Source organism: Polypterus senegalus, chromosome 15, assembly GCF_016835505.1.
Source record: "Polypterus senegalus isolate Bchr_013 chromosome 15, ASM1683550v1, whole genome shotgun sequence".
Taxonomy (NCBI): Eukaryota; Metazoa; Chordata; class Cladistia; order Polypteriformes; family Polypteridae; genus Polypterus; species Polypterus senegalus.
The window spans coordinates 123,565,255-123,587,588 of NC_053168.1; the positions used below are offsets into that span (position 1 = coordinate 123,565,255).

Sequence of the window (22,334 nt, forward strand, 5' to 3'; positions counted from 1 at the left end):
ACTGATTCCCACTCGCTGAGCTTAGGTCAATGACGACAATGAGTCTAATGTGACGCAACCTTAAAATGAAGCGTAAAAATGTTGCTTGAACAAAAAGTGCTTCAACAACATGAATTGACTTCTCATTGAGAAATCAAGTTGGTACAAAATCCTGCAGCTATATTATGGCCCTCCAGGACAGACTTTGCAGACCCCTGGAATCCCCCTTAATAAAAGGACAAGTGTCAGCATGTCTGGTTACTTTGTCTCTATTATACGCCATTTAATTTGGAATTCGTAAAAAACAGGGATGTGTAGGATGCACCATCTGTTGGAATGAAAAATAATGTATTTTATTACTACATCCACCATAAAAAATAAAATTAAAAAAAAAAAAAAACTCGCACTGTTCCACTCCATTTAAACTAGTGCGGTGCCGAGGTCTCACCTGTTTCATGGCTGCACTCGGGTCCAAATCTGGGATCCTGAGATGGTTTGTTGTGTGGTGGGTGCGGCAATGCACTGTATTCATTATAAAATACATTGCAATAGATGGTAACCTGCAAACATTAAGGAGGAATACGTCCAACACAGAGTAACTGCTTATTGGATTTCAGTTTGTCATAGACGAGTAGCACAGCTAGTAAAGGGTTAACTTAAAAAGGCAGCACAAAGTGTTGTCACAAAACCAGAGTGTCAAAAGTCTCACAAACTTTTACATATACTGGATTTCTCTTTTTCTGAGGGCTTACAACATACAAGGTGCTCAAACACCCTTTAGATATTTTATTTTTTGTATAGTTCATCAAATAACTTGTGGCTGTACATTGACATTTTCATAAAAATGAAATTTGGTTTGTATTTACTGGTCGTTATCAAGTACCAATAAATTTCCAGACCTTTGCATGGAAACTGCAAAACCATGTCATCTTTGTCACATCACTGCCCCAAACCTTGGCTACCGTGACCTGCTGTAGACGGTCCACCGTGACCCATCACTGCCTCACTGAGCTGCTTCTAGTCACGCGAACGAAGAAGACGTGATGAATTAGATTTGGCCATCAAGGCAGAAAGGAAAAGTAAATGCAAGACTGCTGGGAATAAAAAAAGAAACAGCCCGGCGTCCTTTGTGAGCCAGCTTGGGGCCTGGTGATTGATTGTAGGGGGAGAGGTTTGTGGCGCTGCGCATTTTAAATAAATAACTGGAAGTCTTGGAGCGTACAAGTGGGTGCAGTTGCACGTTGGAATTTGCACCCGCAGCTCCGAAGTTGTTTGGGGCGTCGAGACAGTTAAGTTCTTCATTCACCCCTTGGAGCCGATGATGGCAGCACCTCTACCCAATTGGAGATATAAAGCGAGCCTGCACGGTGAATTCGACATGAAACAATGGAGGAACAAAAGAAGAGGATGAGACGAGACAAAGATGGTATAGAATCAGTGTCGTAGCGTGGAAAAATGACGCCTGGTGCGAATGGTAAAGTAAGCGCCGTTCTTCAATCTAAGTGGATAAAACAAATGTATCATTTACAAAGAAAACATTTTCATTTATGCACGTAAACAATGTACAAAACTGCCTCTCGCAGTTAGGAGACCTGGATTCGCTTCCCGGGTCCTCACTGCGTGGAGTTTGCATGTTCTCCCCGTGTCTGAGTGGGTTTCCTCCCACAGCCCAAAGACATGCAGGTTAGGTGCATTGGCGATTTTAAATTGTCCATAGTGTGTGCTTGGTGTGTGTGCCCTGCGGTGGGCTGGCGCCCTGCCTGGGGTTTATTTCCTGCCTTGCGCCCTGTGTTGGCTGGGATTGGCTCCAGCAGACCCCGTGACCCTGTAGTTAGGATATAGCAGGTTGGAAAATGGATGGATGATTTAATACAAGCTAAAAAAAAAAATATGTAAAATTGAAATCATTTGAAAATATTTAATACAACAGGGATTTATTATTATTATTATTATTATTATTTAATAGATGCAGTTAGAAAAAAGTGGGCCGTGGCGAGTAGTAACAACACCGTTTGTCGACAGTCACTGTATGTGGTACTGCTGATCCAGAACTGCACAGCAGCGCGGCTGGAGAGCAACACGATAAGAGTGTCGCCGTCCTCAGCCAACCAGAGCAAGTGAACAAGTTTACAAACAGGCAGCAAACACGAGTTTCCTCGTTGCATTTGGGTTGTTTTTATCCAGAGAATCCGAGAAAATAAATTATAATTACTTATAAAGTTACAACTAAGTACCGTAAGAAGATATTGAAAATATATTTTTATTACGGAATTTGAAAATGAACTAAATACGGGACATTTGGGTGTCCCTGGACGGTCAGTACGGGACAGGGGACAAAATTATCAAATGTGGGACATGTCCCGTATATAAGGGCCGTCTGGCAACCCAAAGCTTAATCAAAATCTAATTAGCTTCAAATGCGCCGAGTGTGTAGAGATACGAGTGGCTAGAGGATCACTTATCACTGTGACAGCGGAATGACGGGTTGTGCATCGCTCAGTTGTCCATCCATTATCCTACCTGCTATATCCTAACTACTGGGTCACGGGGGTCTGCTGGAGCCAATCCCAGCCAACACAGGGCGCAAGGCAGGAAACTAACCCCGGGCAGGGCGCCAGCCCAACGCAGCCGCTTAGTTGTGCGTTTTTTTCATATTAGTGGTGTGGCGGTTTCTCAAGCAGTGCGTCATTCTCATTATTTTACTTAGAACTGCACTTTTATTTCCAATAATTCGGCTGTGATTGTAAATTGACAATATAAACACATTTCAATGTGCAAGTTGTTTACACAATCATAAAAAGTAAAGGGAAAGTTAAACTAATTTTCACTGAAATTAAGTTTTTAATCGTTTTTCTTCTTTTTTTTTTTAACCCAAAACAAGCGCATTGTCGATCTGCGCCGGGTGCGGAGTTCGCACCACCCACGCTACGGCTCTGGGTAGAATCACGTCGGAGCAGATACTTTAGGAGGGTAGGCAGGCAGTTGGGAAAGCAAACCCCAGAAATGGAGTGAGTGTGCGCCTGACACTCGAGTTTGGTGCAGAGGGGTCATCTTTCTGAGGAGCAAAGTGACCAAGCATTGTGAGTGGGCTTCCACCGAAAGCCAATGGATGGCAGACAAGAGGAAGGAGCACAGTTTGGTGGGAGACCGCAGACTGGCGGAAGGGTGACTGTGCCCCTGGCGAGAGGACGTCCCCTGTTGCTGCAAGGAACCCATCTTGTATAAGCAGAGATGTCGATTTTAGAAAGAAGCATCGTGGAGTCTGCCGTGGATATGAAGCTCATATTTAAGGATCATTTATTGTTTAATAGCTTCTGACCTCCTCATTGATCATCTTGATTTTATGGTTTTCTTTATTTACTGAAGCACTACACTTTAGACCCTTTCTTTACCCATTTTTATTGTTCAGTTGTAATAAAAGCACAACACACTCGCACCTACCTCTTGCTGATGGTGTGTGTCATTAATTGTCTGACTCATCCTCAGTTTCGTTATTGATGGCTGCCAGGGACTGTTGAGTCAACCTGCACCGTCCCGGTGATGGGCTGGTGACCCGTCCAGGGCTGAATTACTTTGCTGTGGCCCTGAACTGGATTGCTCCGGTTTGACCCCGTTATTTTTAAAAGTACGCGTGTACTGAGATTGGAGTTGTGTCAGCCATGTTGATTGTCAGGCGGGCCGCTCGCTCCGTTTAGCAACGAAACTTCAAGTCGGACATCAGCGTTTCTTAGAACTGCACTTGAAAGGAGATGAACAGGGCTTTAGAATCTCAGTTTGGAGATGCGACATTTTTACAAATGGACGGCCGGCTCACTAGGCTGGCTAAGGCAGGGATGCCCAATGCGTCGATCGCGATCGACCGGTAGATCGGAAAGGTAGTGCAGGTAGATCGCGTTGCATTAAAAAAAAAATTTAAACGTTAGTCTATCATATATCCTCCCTATGGCATTTGCATCTTGATTGACATACAGGGCGGCCAGTCTGAGATCTCTTTTCTTCTAACACACTGGTCATTCCGCACCTACGATCAAACGCGCGAGCTACTGCAAAACTCCGGCTGTGATCTAGTTAGCCTTCCAATTTATGTCGACTAAAGAAGGGATTTTTTTTAATTGTTGGTTATGGGCTGGATGTGGAATTTGAAGAGGATTTTTTTTCTCACAATGTCACAATTGAAGTGCGTTTGTCTGATCTGTCAGTCTATCATTGCTGTTCCAAAGAAGAAAAATGTGGAAAGGCACTTTCGAAATGTTCATAAAAACTACGAAACTGACTTCCATCCGAAAAGCGATCTGAAAAAGAGAAAGGAGAGGGAACTAAAATCGCAGTTGAGACGCAATGGAAGGCGCGTGCGCAACACCTTGACAGCATATGCTACAGAGCAGATTGAAAATCGTCTGTCAGACTCTATCTAGTGGAAAAAAGTAACATTCGAGTGTTGCCCAATGTTGCGGAGTAAGAGTTGCGTTTCTTCTTCACAAATGTACTCAAGTAAATGTAAAAAGTATGGTGCAGTAAAACTACTCTTAGAAGTACAATTGTTTTTTAAACATTACACAAGTAAATAACGGAGTAAATGTAACTCGTTACTACCCACCCATATATATACACACTCACCTAACAGATTATTAGGAACACCTGTTCAATTTCTCATTAATTCAATTATCTAATCAACCAATCACATGGCAGTTGCTTCAATGCATTTAGGGGTGTGGTCCTGGTCAAGACAATCTCCTGAACTCCAAACTGAATGTCAGAATGGGAAAGAAAGGTGATTTAAGCAATTTTGAGCGTGGCATGGTTGTTGGTGCCAGACGGGCCGGTCTGAGTATTTCACAATCTGCTCAGTTACTGGGATTTTCACGCACAACCATTTCTAGGGTTTACAAAGAATGGTGTGAAAAGGGAAAAAACATCCAGTATGCGGAAGTCCTGTGGGCGAAAATGCCTTGTTGATACTAGGGGTCAGAGGAGAATGGGCCGACTGATTCAAGCTGATAGAAGAGCAACTTTGACTGAGATAACCACTCGTTACAACCGAGGTATGCAGCAAAGCATTTGTGAAGCCACAACACGCACAACCTTGAGGCGGATGGGCTACAACAGCAGAAGACCCCACCGGGTACCACTCATCTCCACTACAAATAGGAAAAAGAGGATACAATTTGCACAAGCTCACCAAAATTGGACAGTTGAAGACTGGAAAAATGTTGCCTGGTCTGATGAGTCTCGATTTCTGTTGAGACATTCAAATGGTCAGAATTTGGCGTAAACAGAATGAGAACATGGATCCATCATGCCTTGTTACCACTGTGCAGGCTGGTGGTGGTGGTGTAATGGTGTGGGGGATGTTTTCTTGGCACACTTTAGGCCCCTTAGTGCCAATTGGGCATCATTTAAATGCCACGGGCTACCTGAGCATTGTTTCTGACCATGTCCATCCCTTCATGACCACCATGTACCCATCCTCTGATGGCTACTTCCAGCAGGATAATGCACCATGTCACAAAGCTCGAATCATTTCAAATTGGTTTCTTGAACATGACAATGAGTTCACTGTACTAAAATGGCCCCCACTGTCACCAGATCTCAACCCAATAGAGCATCTTTGGGATGTGGTGGAACGGGAGCTTCGTGCCCTGGATGTGCATCCCACAAATCTCCATCAACTGCAAGATGCTATCCTATCAATATGGGCCAACATTTCTAAAGAATGCTTTCAGCACCTTGTTGAATCAATGCCACGTAGAATTAAGGCAGTTCTGAAGGCGAAAGGGGGTCAGACACCGTATTAGTGTGGTGGTCCTAATAATCCTTTAGGTGAGTGTATATACTGTATAATCTTCATTTGGATCTTGATCTTTGTTTGTCCGTGAATGAATTAGAAGAAGCAGCACTAGATGGCAGTAGAGAGACAGCTAACACATAGGCATTGCATTAAGAATCTCCTCCAGGCTTATACTACTGAAGACTGTAGTACGCCAGTCACACCTCAAAACACAGACATTCAAACTAAACGAATTGTTGTGCTTTAAATTAACTAAAGAGATCTTCATTTAGATCTTGATCTTTGTTTGTCTGCGAATTCCACGCATGCGTAGACCGCCTTCCAGTTTAGTACGTTGTTGTTACTCACAGATGTCAACAATGTGCCGGAATAACGAAAGGGGTGGTGGACAGGGTTACGCTGGTTAGCTCCTGAGGCCTGGTTAGAGAATGAGATTGGCGAAGATAAAAGGTACGTGCCTACGTAACATATGAATGAAAGAAAGACAGTGGGTAAAATGAATGACAACGTAACGGCACGTTCTGGAAATTATTATTGTTACGTTGTAGCCGGCGAGTGCTGCGCGTCTCACAGTTGTACCGTGCCTTGCTCACATGTCAGTGAAGTGATCCCTATTTATGCTTTAAAGAGCCTGGATACCTACTGTATGTGTCCCCCTTTTATAACCATTGCTCCGTGTATATTGCCTTACTCTTTGGATTGCCACAAAACAACCTGCGAGATTGGAGAAAGGTTGAGAAGACATCGTGAGAGGAAACGACAGCGTTGTGAAAACGAGACGGACTGTGAACGGACAGAAGCAGAAATGCTCCTCCACCACCACATAATTACGATTCGGACAGTGATTCCGAGTAGGCCGTTCCTATCAAGTCAATATCCAAGGGTTTTCTTTTGTAATTTTGTTTCCCTTATAAAAAATCATAATGCTGTGCGACGAAGGGCCCAGTTCACGACTGGCAGCCGCGTTTAAACAGGAAGCCCTTCACAGACAACTTTAACACGCAACGTAGTTGGGCGCACATGGCTAGTACAATATAATTTTTAATGTCGGTAAATCATTTTGACCTGGTCATTTTAAAAGTAGCTCGCAAGCCGAAAAAGTGTGGGCACCCCTGGACTAATAATGGCTGACCTGTCTCCATCTCTCAGCCCGACTCTTTTGAAAGTTACAACAATAGATCAGAAGGACGCAGACCTCATCTACTCTCCTCAACACGAGGAGCTCGCCTTCTGCACGTAACGCGTGTGTTTGTCACGCGCCTGCCTTGTTTTAGCTCCCGTCCGCCATCTTCAGTTCTGTTTCAGCCGCCTCATCTGCGTGTGGTTCGCGCCGAATGATCGCCGTCGCGGAAAGCCATTCGTCTGTTAGGTTTGTCATCGTCACTGTCACCCAGTCAGGAGGTCTTGGCTTCAATTCAGATTATTTTTTTTCCTGCAGGGCGTACAACGTTAAATACAAATTTAGGAAGATGCTTTCATGTCGTAAGATTGGTGTAAGCACTGCGGGGGGCTGAGCTGGTAGAACTGGTGTACTGTGCCCCCATAGTGTTTGCGACAATGACCCATTTCTCCTTGATTTACTCCTCTGCTTCACAGTTTAAAATTACACATCAGACAATTCAGACATCATGATTAAAGTGGACATCGCAGGCTTTCATTTAAGGGGATTTGCTGACATTTTGGCCACAGCGTGTAGAAACGACGGCACACTTTATACAAGTGGTGGCTCAGACGCCATTGGATGGTTGCCGGTTTGAATCAAAAAAATGCCAGAAGTGATTTCACTCCACTGGGCCCTTGAGCAAGACTCCATCCTGAGTGTGACGTTAATCTGCCAGAATGTCCTCTACCTTACTTGGTGGCACTCCAGCCACTGAAGAAAAACCTCCCACTGTGCCACTCCATTTGTGGCGGACATTTTAGATACCCTCATGTGGTGCTGAGGGGTCACCCGTTGAGAGGCTGCACTCGGGTCCTAAATTAGGATTGTGATGTAGCTCGTCGTGTGGTGGGCATCAACGCTCGCGCCCAAACTACCTCTCTCTCCCTTCTGCATGGACCCCCCATTTCAGGGCACCATAATGTTTGACACAATTGGCGTCCCAGGTGTTTGTGATTCCTCAAGTGGGTTTCGTGGCTTCATAAGATACCTCCGCCTGCTTCTACCGTTTGGAGCCTGTAGTTGCTGTTGTTCAAAATGAGGACAGGAGCTGTGCCAATGAAAGTCAAAGAAGAGGCTGAAACACAAAAATAAAACCATCATAGACAGACATCGGTAAAACCTTAGGATGACCAAAATCAACTGGCTGGAATATCATGAAGAAGAAAGAACACACTGGTGAGCTCAGTAATCACAAAGGGACTGGTAGGCCAAGGAAGACCTCACTGCTGATGATGATGACAGAAGAATCCTCACTATGGTGAAGAAAAAGCAACAAACGCCCGTCTGACAGATCAGACTCAGTCTTCAGGGGGCTGATGTGGACGTGTCGGAGAAGACTATCGGCAGAAGACTTCATGAACAGAAACACAGGCCACACTGCAAGATGAACATCACTAGATAGTCACAAAAACAGGGTGGCCAGATTACAGTTTGGGACAAAGAACTTCAAAGAACCTATAGAATTCTGGGTAAAGGTCTTGTGGACAGAAGAGACAAAGATGAACCCCATCAGAGTGATGGTGAGAGCCAAGTATGGAGAAGAAAAGGAACTGCCTGAGACCTAAAGCAGACCATCAGTTAAACATGGTGGTGCTGGGGGTGTTATGACTTGGGCATGTATGGCTGCCACAGGTCCTGGCACACTTCTCTTCATTGATGATGGAACTGCTGACAGCACAAAGTATTCCCAGGTGTAGAGAAACATCTGATCTGCTCGAGTTCCACTAATTGCCACACTGGACGGGGCTTCATCCTCCAACAAGATACTGAGCCAAACAGACTGCTGAGGCAGCATGGGAGAGTGGAACATTCTTGAACGGCCAAGCCAGTCACCTGAATTAAATCCACTTGCGCAGGACTTCTATAAGCCGAAGAGAAGATTAAGGGGACAAGCCCCCAAAACGAGCAGGGGCTGAAGAGCATCCCTCAGGACCTGCTGATGTCTATGAACTGCAGCGTTCAGGCAGCCATTGCATGGCAGGGATACGCGACAAAGGACTAAATATGATGTCTTTAATAGACCTGCCATTGCTGTGTCCCAAACATTACGGCAGCGGTTCTTAAACATTCGTATTTCGCGGCCCCATTTCTACATGGAATAATACTGCGCCCCCTGCATAATATAAGATAGCTGAGAATAACTCATGACACAACTAACAAAGGTATGATACTCGTGCGGTGTCGCGGTATCCTATCATTTTTGCTTCCATAAGATTTGCAAGTGTTCAGCTAACTTCGATCAAATATTTGCAATTTATTTTTTTAAAGTGCTTTAATAACTGTTAAAATGCCTTGTGTGGTTTTTGGTAGTAATTCTAATCCCAAAAACAAAGAATACATTGTTTATTCTTATTTAATTATTTTTTTATGTAAAGAAACAATTAAATATGTTTTAATTTTTAAAAATCTCGTAAACGAGGACACCGACAGGGCCGGATTAAGGTGGGTGCTATTGATGCTGCAGCATTAGGCCCAGATGAAAACGGACGAGAATTTTCCGGAAGCTGAACAGTTTTCCTTTGCTATATTAACCTGAAAATAATTCTTAGAATGAAATTTGGAGTCCGACTTTTGGATGCCTAGACACAGCGTTACTTATTATACAGCTACTATTGTTCTTTGCGCTGTGACGTAACTATAATGTCGTTGTGTTTATTGTTAACCGAAGATTTCAGGTTAATGCTATCAATTTTACGTTAAACAGTTTACTTAGTAATTTAGCTGCGTTTTTTGCAATATCTTGGGGATTCTTGCCACTTTATTATTGTTCGGTAAGTGCCACGTAGTAAATTTTTCATCTTGAAAGTTAGTTGTACAGTAAAAATCGATGGCTATTTAAATGGCTAACTGTAAAGGTACAACTAAAAGCTGGCCTGCGGGCCCGGCATGGATGTTTAGAATTTTTAAAATCCTCGGCAGGATTCTGATCTATTATGAAATTTAAATCGTGGACAAAATGTTACCCTCAAGAGCTTGAACTGAGTCACTTTGACCCAATGTCTCTGCAAATTCATTTTTTCTTACTCTGTTTCATAAGAGAATTGTAAAATTTTGTGTATTTCATTGTTAGGTTTTCTGCATTAAGTGCACTTTTCAGAAAATTGCTATTGAATGTTGATGATAATCTCGAGTTGTTACGATACTACGTCGTTATTATTATTCAAGTTCAATAAAGGCGGGCTGGTTGCGTCGTAAGCAATTAAGGCTCCTCGGTCGGTCTGAGTGCGCATGTACGGTGTATGGAGGAATATTTCGGACAAAATGAAATAAATAAATGCGTAAATAAATAAAAGTACTGTGAAATGTGAGCATAAATAAATAAATGTGTCATGAAATGAGAGCCTTAATAAACAAATATGTCATGAAATGACAGCATAAATAAATAAATAAATGTGTCACAAAATATGTTTTTCGTTGCTTATTTATTTATTTCATTTTGTCCGTCACATTCCTGCAAACCGTCATGAAATACGACTTGAAATAAAACTGCAACTTTCACTCGTCAAAATTGAGAGGGCGGGCTCTAACACGCCCTCTAGTTACTGATTGGTGAATCGATAGCACAAGAATTAATTAGAAAAATGCTTACTACTGCCGATGAAATGGATTCTGCCGAAGATATTACGTATTTCAGAGAGAGAACTGAAGATTTATCGGAAGAAATTACAATGTTGGCGGCCCTTTTAGACTCCGATATAGATGAAACTATTTTTGAAATTATCGAAGAACAGGTGGAACAGACTCTACTACACTCCAGTTCAGGTGATGCAGTACCCTGCTCAGGACGTCCATCTTTTGACATTCCAGCTGAGTCAATAGAACACCTTCTGTTATGCGGTTTAAAAGTACGACAGATCTATATATGGTGTATCGGAGAAGACGATCACAAGGCGAATGAGCCAGTTTGATATACGGTAAGCTGCAACGGCCCTATTAGTGCAGGTACTCTGACATGGAATGCCTAAAGCACCTCCAACTAATATTTTGAACTGAACAACTTTACCACTGATCAGAGCTGTACAGTTGTTTGAAAAAGTAGCTGCGAATATGCAACTGACTTTATACTCGTAAAACAAGGGTCAAATACTCAGTTCTAAAAGGGCCGCCAACATTGTCATTTCTTCCGATAAATCTTCAATTCTCTCTTTAAAATACGTAATATCTTCGGCAGAATCCATTTCATCGGCAGTAGTAAGCATTTTTCTAACGAATTCTTGTGCTATCGATTCACCAATCAGTAACTAGAGGGCGTGTTAGGGACCGCCCTCTCAAATTTGACGAGTGAAAGTGACAGTTTTATTTCAAGTCGTATTTCATGACGGTTTGCAGGAATGTTACGGACAAAATGAAATAAATAAATAAGCAACGAAAAACATATTTCGTGACACATTTATTTATTTATGCTCTCATTTCATGACACATTTATTTACTTATGCTCACATTTCACAGTACTTTTATTTATTTACGCATTTATTTATTTATTTAATTTTGTCCGAAATATTCCTCCATAACGGTGAGTGTCGAGTGCACCAATGCTGAGAAAAAAATTAATCTGGCCCTGGACACCAAAGAAGTCAATCTGCGCGAGACGAACGTATTTTCGTCCGACAAATATTATACCGCTGTTAGTTGTATCATGAAAATAACTCAATACGCAGTAAATTATTTAACTCAATTTGCCAATATTGGCTACGCTGCCAGTGTGGTGCAGTCGTGCCGCATTATCACCTGATCTACTGTCACCCGACTGTTCGTGACAGACACCGATACGTCTCGGACTTTCTGGATTGAAAACACGCGACTATAAAAGCAGCAGCAGCGGCGCCGCTCGTCATAGAAACAAACTTCAAATAGAAAAGGAGCTCAGAGTGTCTCTCGATATCTCGAACATCAAACCAAACCTGGACAGGCTGTGTACTTTAAAGCAGGCACATATTAGTCATTAGATCTGTGCCTTAAAAATGTTTTATTTTAATTTTAGTTATAATGCATTCGTTGTGATTATATGCTTAAATTTGAAATAAAAATATAAAAAAAATAATTTTGATGTCATTTATTCGACACCCCACAGTTTGAGAACCACTGCATTCTGGCGACCATATAAGAAAGAGTGTTGTCATTTCTACACGGTGTGACCGACGTGTGTGCAAATGCCCTTAAATGAAAGTCTGCGATGTGCTCTGGAAGCACGATGTCCGAAGTGTTTGATTTGTAATTTGAAGCCGTGGAGCCGAGCCTTTGTTGCAAACATCACTCTCGTCTATCTAGTTTGGTCTTCTCGTTAGACACTTTCACCCAATCTGCCTTTTTTAAGCTTGTCTATGCCAGCTGTTGGCCAGTTGGCAGGGGACTGTGATGAGCGGAGTTTGGTGTCCTTGTTGGTTGTTTTTTTTTTTTTTTTTCCTTACTTAAATATTCTGTCCCATCAGGTCCTCGGGTCTCTGTGTAGCAGCTTTACACTTCTGAACACTGTAGTCCCCCAATCAACTATGCACACAAGTTCCTTTGCAATGATTTGTTTTCACATTTTTCTGTTAATCAATTTCAAAAAAGCCAAATAATAATAATTGCATTTATATAGCGCCTCTCCCACTACTCAAAGCACTTCACATAATGAGTGTGGAGCCCCTTCAACCACCACTAATGAGCAGCACCCACCTTGATGATGGGACGGCAGCCATTTTCATACCAGTACACTCAGCACACATTAGCTGTTAGGTGGTAAAGTGGTGAGACAGAGGCAACAGGATGATTAGGGGTACAGAATGACAAGGCCAGGGTGGGCAATTTAACCTGGACATCAGGATACACCCTACTCTTTACAAAGGATGCCCAGGGGTCTTCTATACCCACAGAGAGTCAGGACCTCAGCTTTACATCTCATCTGAAGAAGGGTGCCTTGTTTTTACTGCTCTGGGGCATTGGGATCCACACATTGGCAATCCTAAATTGTCCCTAGTGTGTCTACCCTGCGGTGGGCTGGCACCCTGCCTGGGGTTTGTTTCCTGCCTTGTACTCTGTGTTGGCAGGGATTGGCTCCAGCAGACCCCCTGTGACCCCGTAGATAGGATATAACGGGTTGGATAATGGATGAAAAGCTTCAGTCACTGCGGGCCTACAGGACTGGAATTGGGGACCCCTGCTCTAGAACGTATTCAGGTTCAGACCCACTTCACTTTTAACACATTTTGTTAGGTTACGACCTTAGGCTACAATCATTTAAATTCACTGTTTCCCTCAAACAACACTCAGTACTCCAGAATGACAAAGCGAAAGCAAGAATTTTTCTCAAATTAATAGACACAAGGATTCAGACCCTTTCTTATGCCACTTGGAATGTGGCTTAGGTGCACCCCATTTTATTGATCATCACTGAGATGTTTCTACACCTTTTGTGGTGCCCACCTGTGGTTCAGTTCAACTGATGACCTACTGTATATTAGGAGTGCCACACACCTGTCCATAGCAGGCCAAGCTGTTGAGTAAAAAACAAATCATGAAGTCAAAGGAATTGCCTACAGAATTTAGAGACAGGTTTGTGTCGAGGAGGGCTACAAAAACATTTCTGCAGCATTAAAGCATCCCAAAAGCACAGCGGCCTCCATAACTCTTAAAACGGAGCGAGACTGAAACAACTGCAACAACATTAGAGAGCGGGACACCTAACCTAACTGAGCAATCAGCATAGAAGGGCCATGCTAAGAGAGGTGACCAAGAACCTGACAGTCACTCTGGCTGAGTACTGGAAAACGTGTGTGGAGATGGGAGAAACTTCTAGACGGACAACCACCACTGCGACATTCCACTAATCGGGTAGTTTTATGGCAGACTGCCAGCTGACACATAAAGGCCAACTTGGGAGTTTGCAGAAACTCACCTAAAGGACTCTCCTGGGCACGTCCATCAGAGGTGTGTCTGTCTGCGGAGGGAGTGTTGACCACATCAAGAGGTTTACTTACCTTGGTAGTGACATTCGTGTCTCTGGTAACTCTTCCTATGAAGTCAGTAGATGGATTGGGAGAGGCTTGGATGGGGGTTGGATTGGGTGGATGGCCATGAGGTAGCTGGAAAGGGGTGTGTGGAGCTCCTGATATCTCTGCAAAAGGAAGAAGGTCCAAGTCTTTAGAGTCTTGGTGCTTCCTGTCTTGCCATATGGTTGTGAGACATGGATGCCATCCAGTGACTTGAGAGGAAGACTTCACTCCTTTGGTACTGTGTCTCTTCACAGAATCCTCAGGTACCGTTGGTTTGACTTTGTGTTGCTCATGGAGTCCCGAGTGAGGCACATTACCTGCATTGTGAGGGAGCGTTAGTTACGGCACTACGGCCATGTGGCGCGATTCCCCGAGGGTGATCCAGCTCATAGGATTCCTCATTGTTGAGGACCTGTTGTGATGTGAAATTTTGCATACAAGTTAATAAATACTTTGTATGCCTTTATTTGTAACTTAGGCAAAGCAATGTAATATTAGTGTTACATTAATGAGAAGCAATCATGTTTACCCCCCTTTAAGGAATGAGTCTCTTTGAATTTTACAACAGGGTTGGGGTGAAGTGCCTAAAACAAGTTTGGTAAATGTTTCTCAACTCCCACAGGAAAGCCAGACTGCCTAACTGGCATTCTTTAGCTCAAGAAATGGTTTGGGGGGTAGCAGGTGTGAAGGTATTCTGTTCTCCCATTGGTCTGAAGTATGGCTGTTTGGAATTGGCTTGTATCAGAAGCTTTTAAGTACAACAACACCCTATTGGCTGTAGGGGTTGGACAGAAAACCTATAAATGTGCTTTCTTTACCTCACCCTTTCTTTCGCTTACCAAACTGATGAAAGACCATCACACACACCATAAACTGAAAAGGACAACACAATGAAGAGCACAGCTTGGCAGCCATATTGAGACTGGCATGCGGCCTGTTCTGAAGAAAGCCGACCACAAATGAAGCCTTAACTTGAGACGCTTTAAGTAACTAACAAGTCTGTGTGCCACCTAAAACTACACATCAACATTTATCAGGTTGTATGGTTGCCAATATTCAAATGTACTTTGCTTATTGTTATTATTTATGAATATTATCAATAATACATTATCTAATTGTAACTTAACTCCTGCTTGTCTTTTACTACACCTAATTTCCTGAGGTTACAGACGTAGAAGGGAAGGTGGGGAGATGTTATAATACTTTATAAACAGTGGTAAGTCTGTGAGATTTGAGGCATTCTGACAAAGCCAGCATAATAATAATACAAAAGGGGAAAGTACAGTAAAATATAATACTCTACCAAGACAAAACAGGACCCAAGCAGCTGGACCAGGTCAAGGGGATGCCCACGTAACACCTGCCTGTGGCAGATAGAGGGTCATTTTCAGGGGGATGGGACTGGACCTTGTGTCTGCCTAGGGGGTTGCCAACCAGGAACCCGAGTGGTTTTGTCGTGTGGTGGGTGTGGCAAAGCGCCGTACCACTGCATGCTCCCCAACCTGACACTAAATACAAGAAATAAGACTCTCTGGTTTGATTCAACTGTATGACCTCAGTTCTAAGCATCATGTCTGGAGAAACCAGGCAGTGCAAATCACTTGCACAGCACCATTCCAAAGCTGGCAGATGATGGTGGTATCATCATGCTGTGGGGTTGGTTTTCAGTAACAGAGACTCTGAGACTTAGTCAGGTTTAAGGGAAAGCTGAATGGAGAGGAAGAGTACAGAATTATCCTCAATGAAAACCTGCCTTAGAGTGCTATGGACCTCAGACTGGGCCGAAGGTTCACCTTCCAACAGGACAACTCTGGGAATGTCCTTTTGTGGCTCAGACTTGAACCAAATCGAACATCTCTGGCAGTGGACCACCAAAAGTCCCCATCCAACTTGACAGAACTTGAGGAAACCTGTAGAGAAGAATGGCAGACAATCCCCAAAATGCAGTTGTGTGAAGCTTGTCACGTCAGACCCAGGAAGACTCTGGGCTGAAATCGCTGCCAAAGGGGCTTCAACTAAGTATTGAGGAAAGGGCCTTGAGTATGTGTGTCAGTGGGAAATTTCATTTTTTTATTTTAAAAAAATTTTTGCGAAAAATCTCGTTTTTACTTTATTATTCGGGGGTATTGGGTGTTGCTTGAGGGAAAAAAAAAGGAATTAAATGATTTTCGTCTAAAACAGCACGATAACGAAATGTCTTAAAAGCGAAGGGGTCCGAATACTTTGAGAAGACACTGCAGACGATTATGAGAATGGCTTACTTCAGTCCGTTGTCATAGGAGGCATTGGCCGCTAATTTGCCATTTAGTCATGGAGACAACACAATGACGTTACTTACGTTAATGCTGAACACATCTAAAACTTAAAACATGACATTCTCACCAGATAACATTTAGGAGTCATATTTATATTACATAATAATAAATTAGTACGTCATTAAGAAACGATTCATAATTAGAAATGTTTTAAACATTAAATGTCAAAAGAAGACAATTATCATAGTTAAATATCAAAGCAGCCAAACCTAAAAAGCTCAGGAAAAAAAACAAAAATTACCTGGTAAGCAGCTTTAATTAACAGCTAAATTTATAAAGAAAATAAAAAAATAATTATTTTTCCTATTTACATGCTCCTGTACAGTAAAATGAACCTGCTTTGACTTAACAAAAGCTCTTTTAAATTAAGGCACAGTGATTTTTACGATAAAATTGTTAAAGCATTCTAAAAATACACATAAAAACAGATACTCGAACATAACGACAACTGGACAAGTGACCTTAAAAAACGAACAGGCTGGCTGTGCGCTTAAGCGCGGTGTGGGAATACATCCAGAGTTTTTTTAAGTTCATTGTAACTCCAGTGAAGCTGCTCCACTTCCGACTTATGACGAGAACGCGTCGCCTCCAGCTCTGCCAACAAATGCTCATTTGTTGATACCAACGTTCTGAAGGGGAAACAAAAAACCAAAAATTAAAAAAGGCTTCAGCTCAGAGTCTGTTAGTTTTGTGCCCACCTGAGCTACTTTTGCTTGTGTTCTTTATAGCATCTGCTTATTCATTCATAGGAGACAAAAATAATGGTAAATAAAATGTAAATCGTTCTGGCCCAATAAACAAAGTGTTGGATTTGTGAAGAATGTTGCTTTCAATACAACTGAACGACCCTCCACTCCAGTGCGTCTAGTCAGTTTTTACTTGAAAACTCCACCCACACCAGTCACCTTGAGCAGAAAAGAGACACGTACAGATGTGCTTGATAGTTTGTGAACCCTTTAGAATGTTCTATATTTCTGCATAAATATGACCTAAAACATCATCAGATTTTCACACAAGTCCTAAAAGTAGATAAAGAGAAACCAGTTAAACAAATGAGACGAAAATATTATACTTGGTCACTTATTTATTAAGGAAAATGATCGAATATTACATATTTGTGAGTAGCAATGGTATCATGATTTGGGCCTGTTTTGCTGCATCTGGGCCAGGACGGCTTGCCTTCATTGATGGAACAATGAATTCTGAATTATATCAGAGAATTCTAAAGGAAAATGTCAGGACATCTGTCCATGAACTGAATCTCAAGAGAAGGTGGGTCATGCAGCACGACAACAACTCTAAGCACACAAGTTGTTCCACCAAAGAATGATTAAAGAAGAATAAAGTTAATGTTTTGGAATGGCCAAGTCAAAGTCCAATCGAAATGTTGTGGAAGGACCTGAAGCGAGCAGTTAATGTGAAGAAACCCACCAACATCCCAGAGTTGAAGCTGTTCTGTACACAGGAATGGGCTCAAATTCCTCCAAGCCGGTGTGCAGGAATGATCAAAAGTTACCGGAAACGTTTAGTTGCAGTTATTACACCAGATACTGAAAGCAAAGGTTCACATACATTTGCCACTCACAAATATGTAATATTCGATCATTTTCCTCAATAAATAAATGACAAAGTATAATATATTTGTCTCATTTGTTTAACTGGTTTCTCTTTATCTACTTTTAGGACTTGAGTGAAAATCTGATGATGTTTTAGGTCATATTTATGCAGAAATATAGAAAATTCTAAAGGGTTCACAAACTTTCAAGCACAACTGTAACCTTCCCACTGGAAAGACAGTGCCAAGAATCTGTGATTAAAAAATACATTTTTTTTTCCACCGTTCTTTTGTTGTCATAAACATAAAAACATGGAAGGTACATTTTACTATATCGACCTTTGCTGCTCTGAAATGGATGAACTGGTCAAATCCCATTATAATGAATACTGAAGTAATGACATTTTCAGAATAACGAATACTTTTTGTTGGCCTGAACAAAAGTTCATACAATATCATGTTACATGAATTTCGTTTTAATGAAATGTAAATTTCAGTGTAACAAATGTTTTATTCAACCAAAAATGGCCAACGAAGATAATAATGCGATGCAAAGAATAGTTAATGCCCACACACACACTTTCCGCGCTGCATTTCAGGAACCCTCCAACAGGCTGTCTGAAACAAAAGGACTATCTGTTGCGAAATTTCCCGTCTCGGCGAGAGCGTAAGCGTGGCATCATACACAGTGTTGTGCATGAACTAGTTCAAAAGAGCGCGTTCATTGAACAAGTTCATTTTTCTAAGAACAGTGAACTTAACGTAACGTATTTGCAAGTGAAGAACTTGAACGTGAGCTAGTTCAGTTTTATGTGATATTCAGGATCTGGTTTAGGACCACATTAAACATTTTGCCTTACCCTGTAATGTAGGAGTGGAGTCGAATCCAAATACGGTAATCAAGTAAGCACAAATAGTGGATTTTTACAAATATTTATTTCATACAAATTTTTTGCCATTTATTTGTAATCAGAAAAATTAACGTTAAATCAAATAGGCCCTGTCTGTGTCTGCCTGCTTGCGTTTAAACTGCACCCCCGCCGACACGAGCATGTGGCGAAGCTCCATTTTCGCTTTTAGGAAAACGTTGTACTTTGCGAGGCCAACTTTATATTTTTCCCTGTTGGACATGCATTATGCGACATAAATTTTGACCGACAGTGTAACAGGTTAGTTCACTTACACGTTGTTCCCACAGTCACCATTTGTGTCACACAGTTGGAAATAGAGCGGTAATTTATATGTATACTTGCATCTATTTAATTTCTTTTTTGACCGGGAGGATATTAGCATATATGGTTATAAGTGTTTGTTGCTGGGTATAACTCAATAAAGTGTATTTACAGAAAAAAAGTCTTCATAATTATTGTATTTTATTTAAGAACACTGTAATTGCCTAATTTTAATAAGGCATGAAAAATTGAAAAAAGTAAACTCATGGGTCATTTTTTCTCACAAAATGAATTGAACATGAACTAGTTTACAATTGAAATGGTGAACTCTGAATGTGAATGAATTCATTTTAATCTGTGAGAACTGAACTTTGAGCGAGTTCTTGTGAGGTGTGAACTTGCACAACACTGATCACACAAATACCCAAATTCTGAGGCAGTACTCCATCATGCACCACGTAGGTAGTTGTGTTGTGTGTGGATTCTGTAGTGTTCAAGTTTCTTAGTGGTTCTCAATGTTTTCTTTCAGATTAAAAAAAAAAAAAAAAAAAAACAGCATCAGTTTACGCTGAAAGAAAAACGAACAATTCTGGAAACAGTTGATTCCGGAATGAAGAAAAAGTGACGTGGAGAAAGCACTCGTAAACAGTGTCCAGATAACTTGCCCCCGGCACATTTAGCTTCTGGTAATTTCCGCCCCCCCTACCCACACATTTCACCACCACTATATTTTGCCCCAGTATTAATGTACATATCTATAATTACAATTAAAAATTTAACAAACCTTACCCAACATTGAAAATGAAGAAAGTTCACTCAGGTAGTGTTCTTATACGACTCACAGATCAATGTGTTCCACTGAAAATAGTATGCGTGATTGCCTCCATAAAAGGTGAGTATTGTACTTAAAAATTTAATCCATGCTTTGTGATGTGATATTGTGCGATTGTACTGGATTTCGTGCATTTTTTTTTGCCAGCACTATGGCCGTTTCAAGACGTGCGTTTATGGTTTTCACCGCCTGATTACCGGTGGTTTGTGGCTGGGTTGAAGAACCATCAACACCTTGCAGATCGCGCAATATCAAAAATGATTGCATCACAACTCATCATGTATTACATTCTCACTGAAACCGTTATTTTTGCGATGGCAGTACGCAACAATTTTTCATGTACGATTCTCAAGACCAACTGCTCCCAGGTTGCATGCTTATTTTTTCCACTCTTAACAATTTTCATTTACTGCCGAGTAGCCAGGAATGGTTTTCTGATGTGATGATTTGGGCCAGGGGGATGTGGATTGTGTGAAAATTACCGGGGAAGAAATGTGTTGGAGGCAAAATTTCCATAAACCTTCGACCTGTGACTTCAACTTCATCTAATGTCTCGGCTTAATTTTGTATTATCATACCTGTGTTTTTATAAAAAAAAGTTACATATAATGTATATTTTTTGCAGTTTAAAAAGTGCAGCTTTTTTATACTGGTATTGTCAAACCTGGGTAACAGATTTGCACAAGAGACAGGACGGTAAGTCCAGGATTTCAAGGAAAATACAGATACTTTATTACTGTGTAGAGATAGCAGGTACAGTCTCAAGACTTCATTCAAAATTGGAGCTGTTAGTTCAACCAATTACTTTGCCCTTGGTTTACTGTTTACCAGACACAGCAAAGCAGCTACGGTGCTGTCCTTGTGCCAGTGCCATTAGTGATGGCAAATCGCTGGCGACCCTAGTCACAATAGTATATGTGTTTTCCCCATATTCGTTATAATGAAATTTCCATTATAATGAAATATTTGTATGATCCCAAGAGTTTCGTTACAACAGAATTCCACCTGTATTTGGTAGGTTTTATGCACTGGTGCCATTAAAGATGGCAAATCGCTGGCGATCCTAGTCACAATAGTACACGTATTTTCCCCGATATTCGTTATAACTAAATTTCCAGTATAACAAAATACTTTTATGGTCCCAAGAGTTTTGTTACAAAAGTATTCCACCTGTATTTGGTAAGTTTTAAGGCTTTTGTTTCATGTTTCTTCTAGTGCTTTATTGACCCTCGTGGTAAGCTACCGGGGAAGATGCTCTTTTCATTTTACAAGTCATGCTTCACTTCAATGTATGTCACAAATCTGAAAAAATAATGGACTTCAAACATTCCTTACTTATATACTTTAATAGCAAGGATATCGAATGACATTGCTTTTTATTGTCTGTAACTTGAATCCCTGCACTGGTCGTGCCAGCTGAGATTCTGATGCAGTGGGTGAGTTCTGCCCAAAAAGAAAAATCTGCTTTCTGCAATGATATTGCTACTGGGCCTTACTCGTGTTTTTGTTCCATGTTACAGTTTGAGGTGCTAGGTTTCATTTGATGAAATACAAGAATTATTTAAGAAAAAAAAAGATACAACGTAAAATTCTTGTCAAAAAGAATTCTTAATCAGCTATTTTTCGTATTTTAATGAATGCTGAATTTCACGTGACTTTCAATGATAGCATTTCCAATGAAAGGTAACATCATTACTTCTGATTGTTTTTGTGAAAAGTTATTAAGAACATACCTGTGACTTTCTTGTAGCATACTTGTTAACTCCTGTATTGTGTCAAAATGCTGAACTTGCCTTTTCAGGTTGTCAATTTCTATCATCAGCTGCTGATTGTGGCTTTGCAACTCTAAATGAAAACACCTCAAAGTCAGAATGAAAATAGTAGCAAGATTTCACAAAAAAACCCCCAAACATTTTAGGATCTACACAAAAGATACTTTTTAGATAATCCTATCTAGCACTGGGTGGGGTCCCCCTTTTGTCCCTTCAAAGAATGGATTCATCACGATGCTAGAAATGTTCCTTTGAAGTTTTGGTCCGTGCCGAATCAGTAGCATCATGAAGTTCCTGCAGATTTTTCACCCAAACATTCATACCATAAACCTCCTTTTGCACCGCACCCTAACTGTACTCAACTAGACTTTGTTAAATGGTGCGACTCAAACCACTTACACCTGAACACCAGCAAAACCAAGGAGCTGGTGGTGGATTTTAGGAGGCCCAGGCCCCTCATGGACCTCATGATCATCAGAGGTGACAGTGTGTAGAAGGTACAGACCTATAAATACCTGGGAGTGCAGCTGGATGATAAATTGGACTGGACTGCCAATACCGATGCTCTGTGCAAGAGAGGACTGAGCCGACTACACTTCCTTAAAAGGCTGGCGTCCATCATCTGCAATAAGATACTGCACATGTTCTATCAGACGGTTGTGACGAGCGCCCTCTTCTACGCGGTGGTGTGCTGGGGAGGCAGCATAAAGAAGAGGGATGCCTCACACCTGGACAAACTGGTGAGGAAGGCAGGCTCTATTGTAGGCACGGAGCTGGACAGTTTA

General features: G+C 41.6%; 1 protein-coding gene across 1 annotated transcript in view; it reads right to left on the reverse strand.

Moving 5' to 3' along the window:
- Positions 1–15,561: 15,561 nt before the first annotated feature.
- Positions 15,562–22,334, reverse strand: part of cep72 (centrosomal protein 72) — a 33,497-nt gene continuing 26,724 nt past the window's right edge. Inside the window, exons 14-15 of the mRNA XM_039737335.1 lie at positions 21,511–21,622; positions 15,562–16,847 (exon numbers count right to left, since the gene is read on the reverse strand). Of these exons, the coding sequence (XP_039593269.1) occupies positions 16,709–16,847; positions 21,511–21,622 (251 nt within the window). The 3' untranslated portion in view covers positions 15,562–16,708. The remainder of the gene's footprint in view (positions 16,848–21,510; positions 21,623–22,334) is intronic.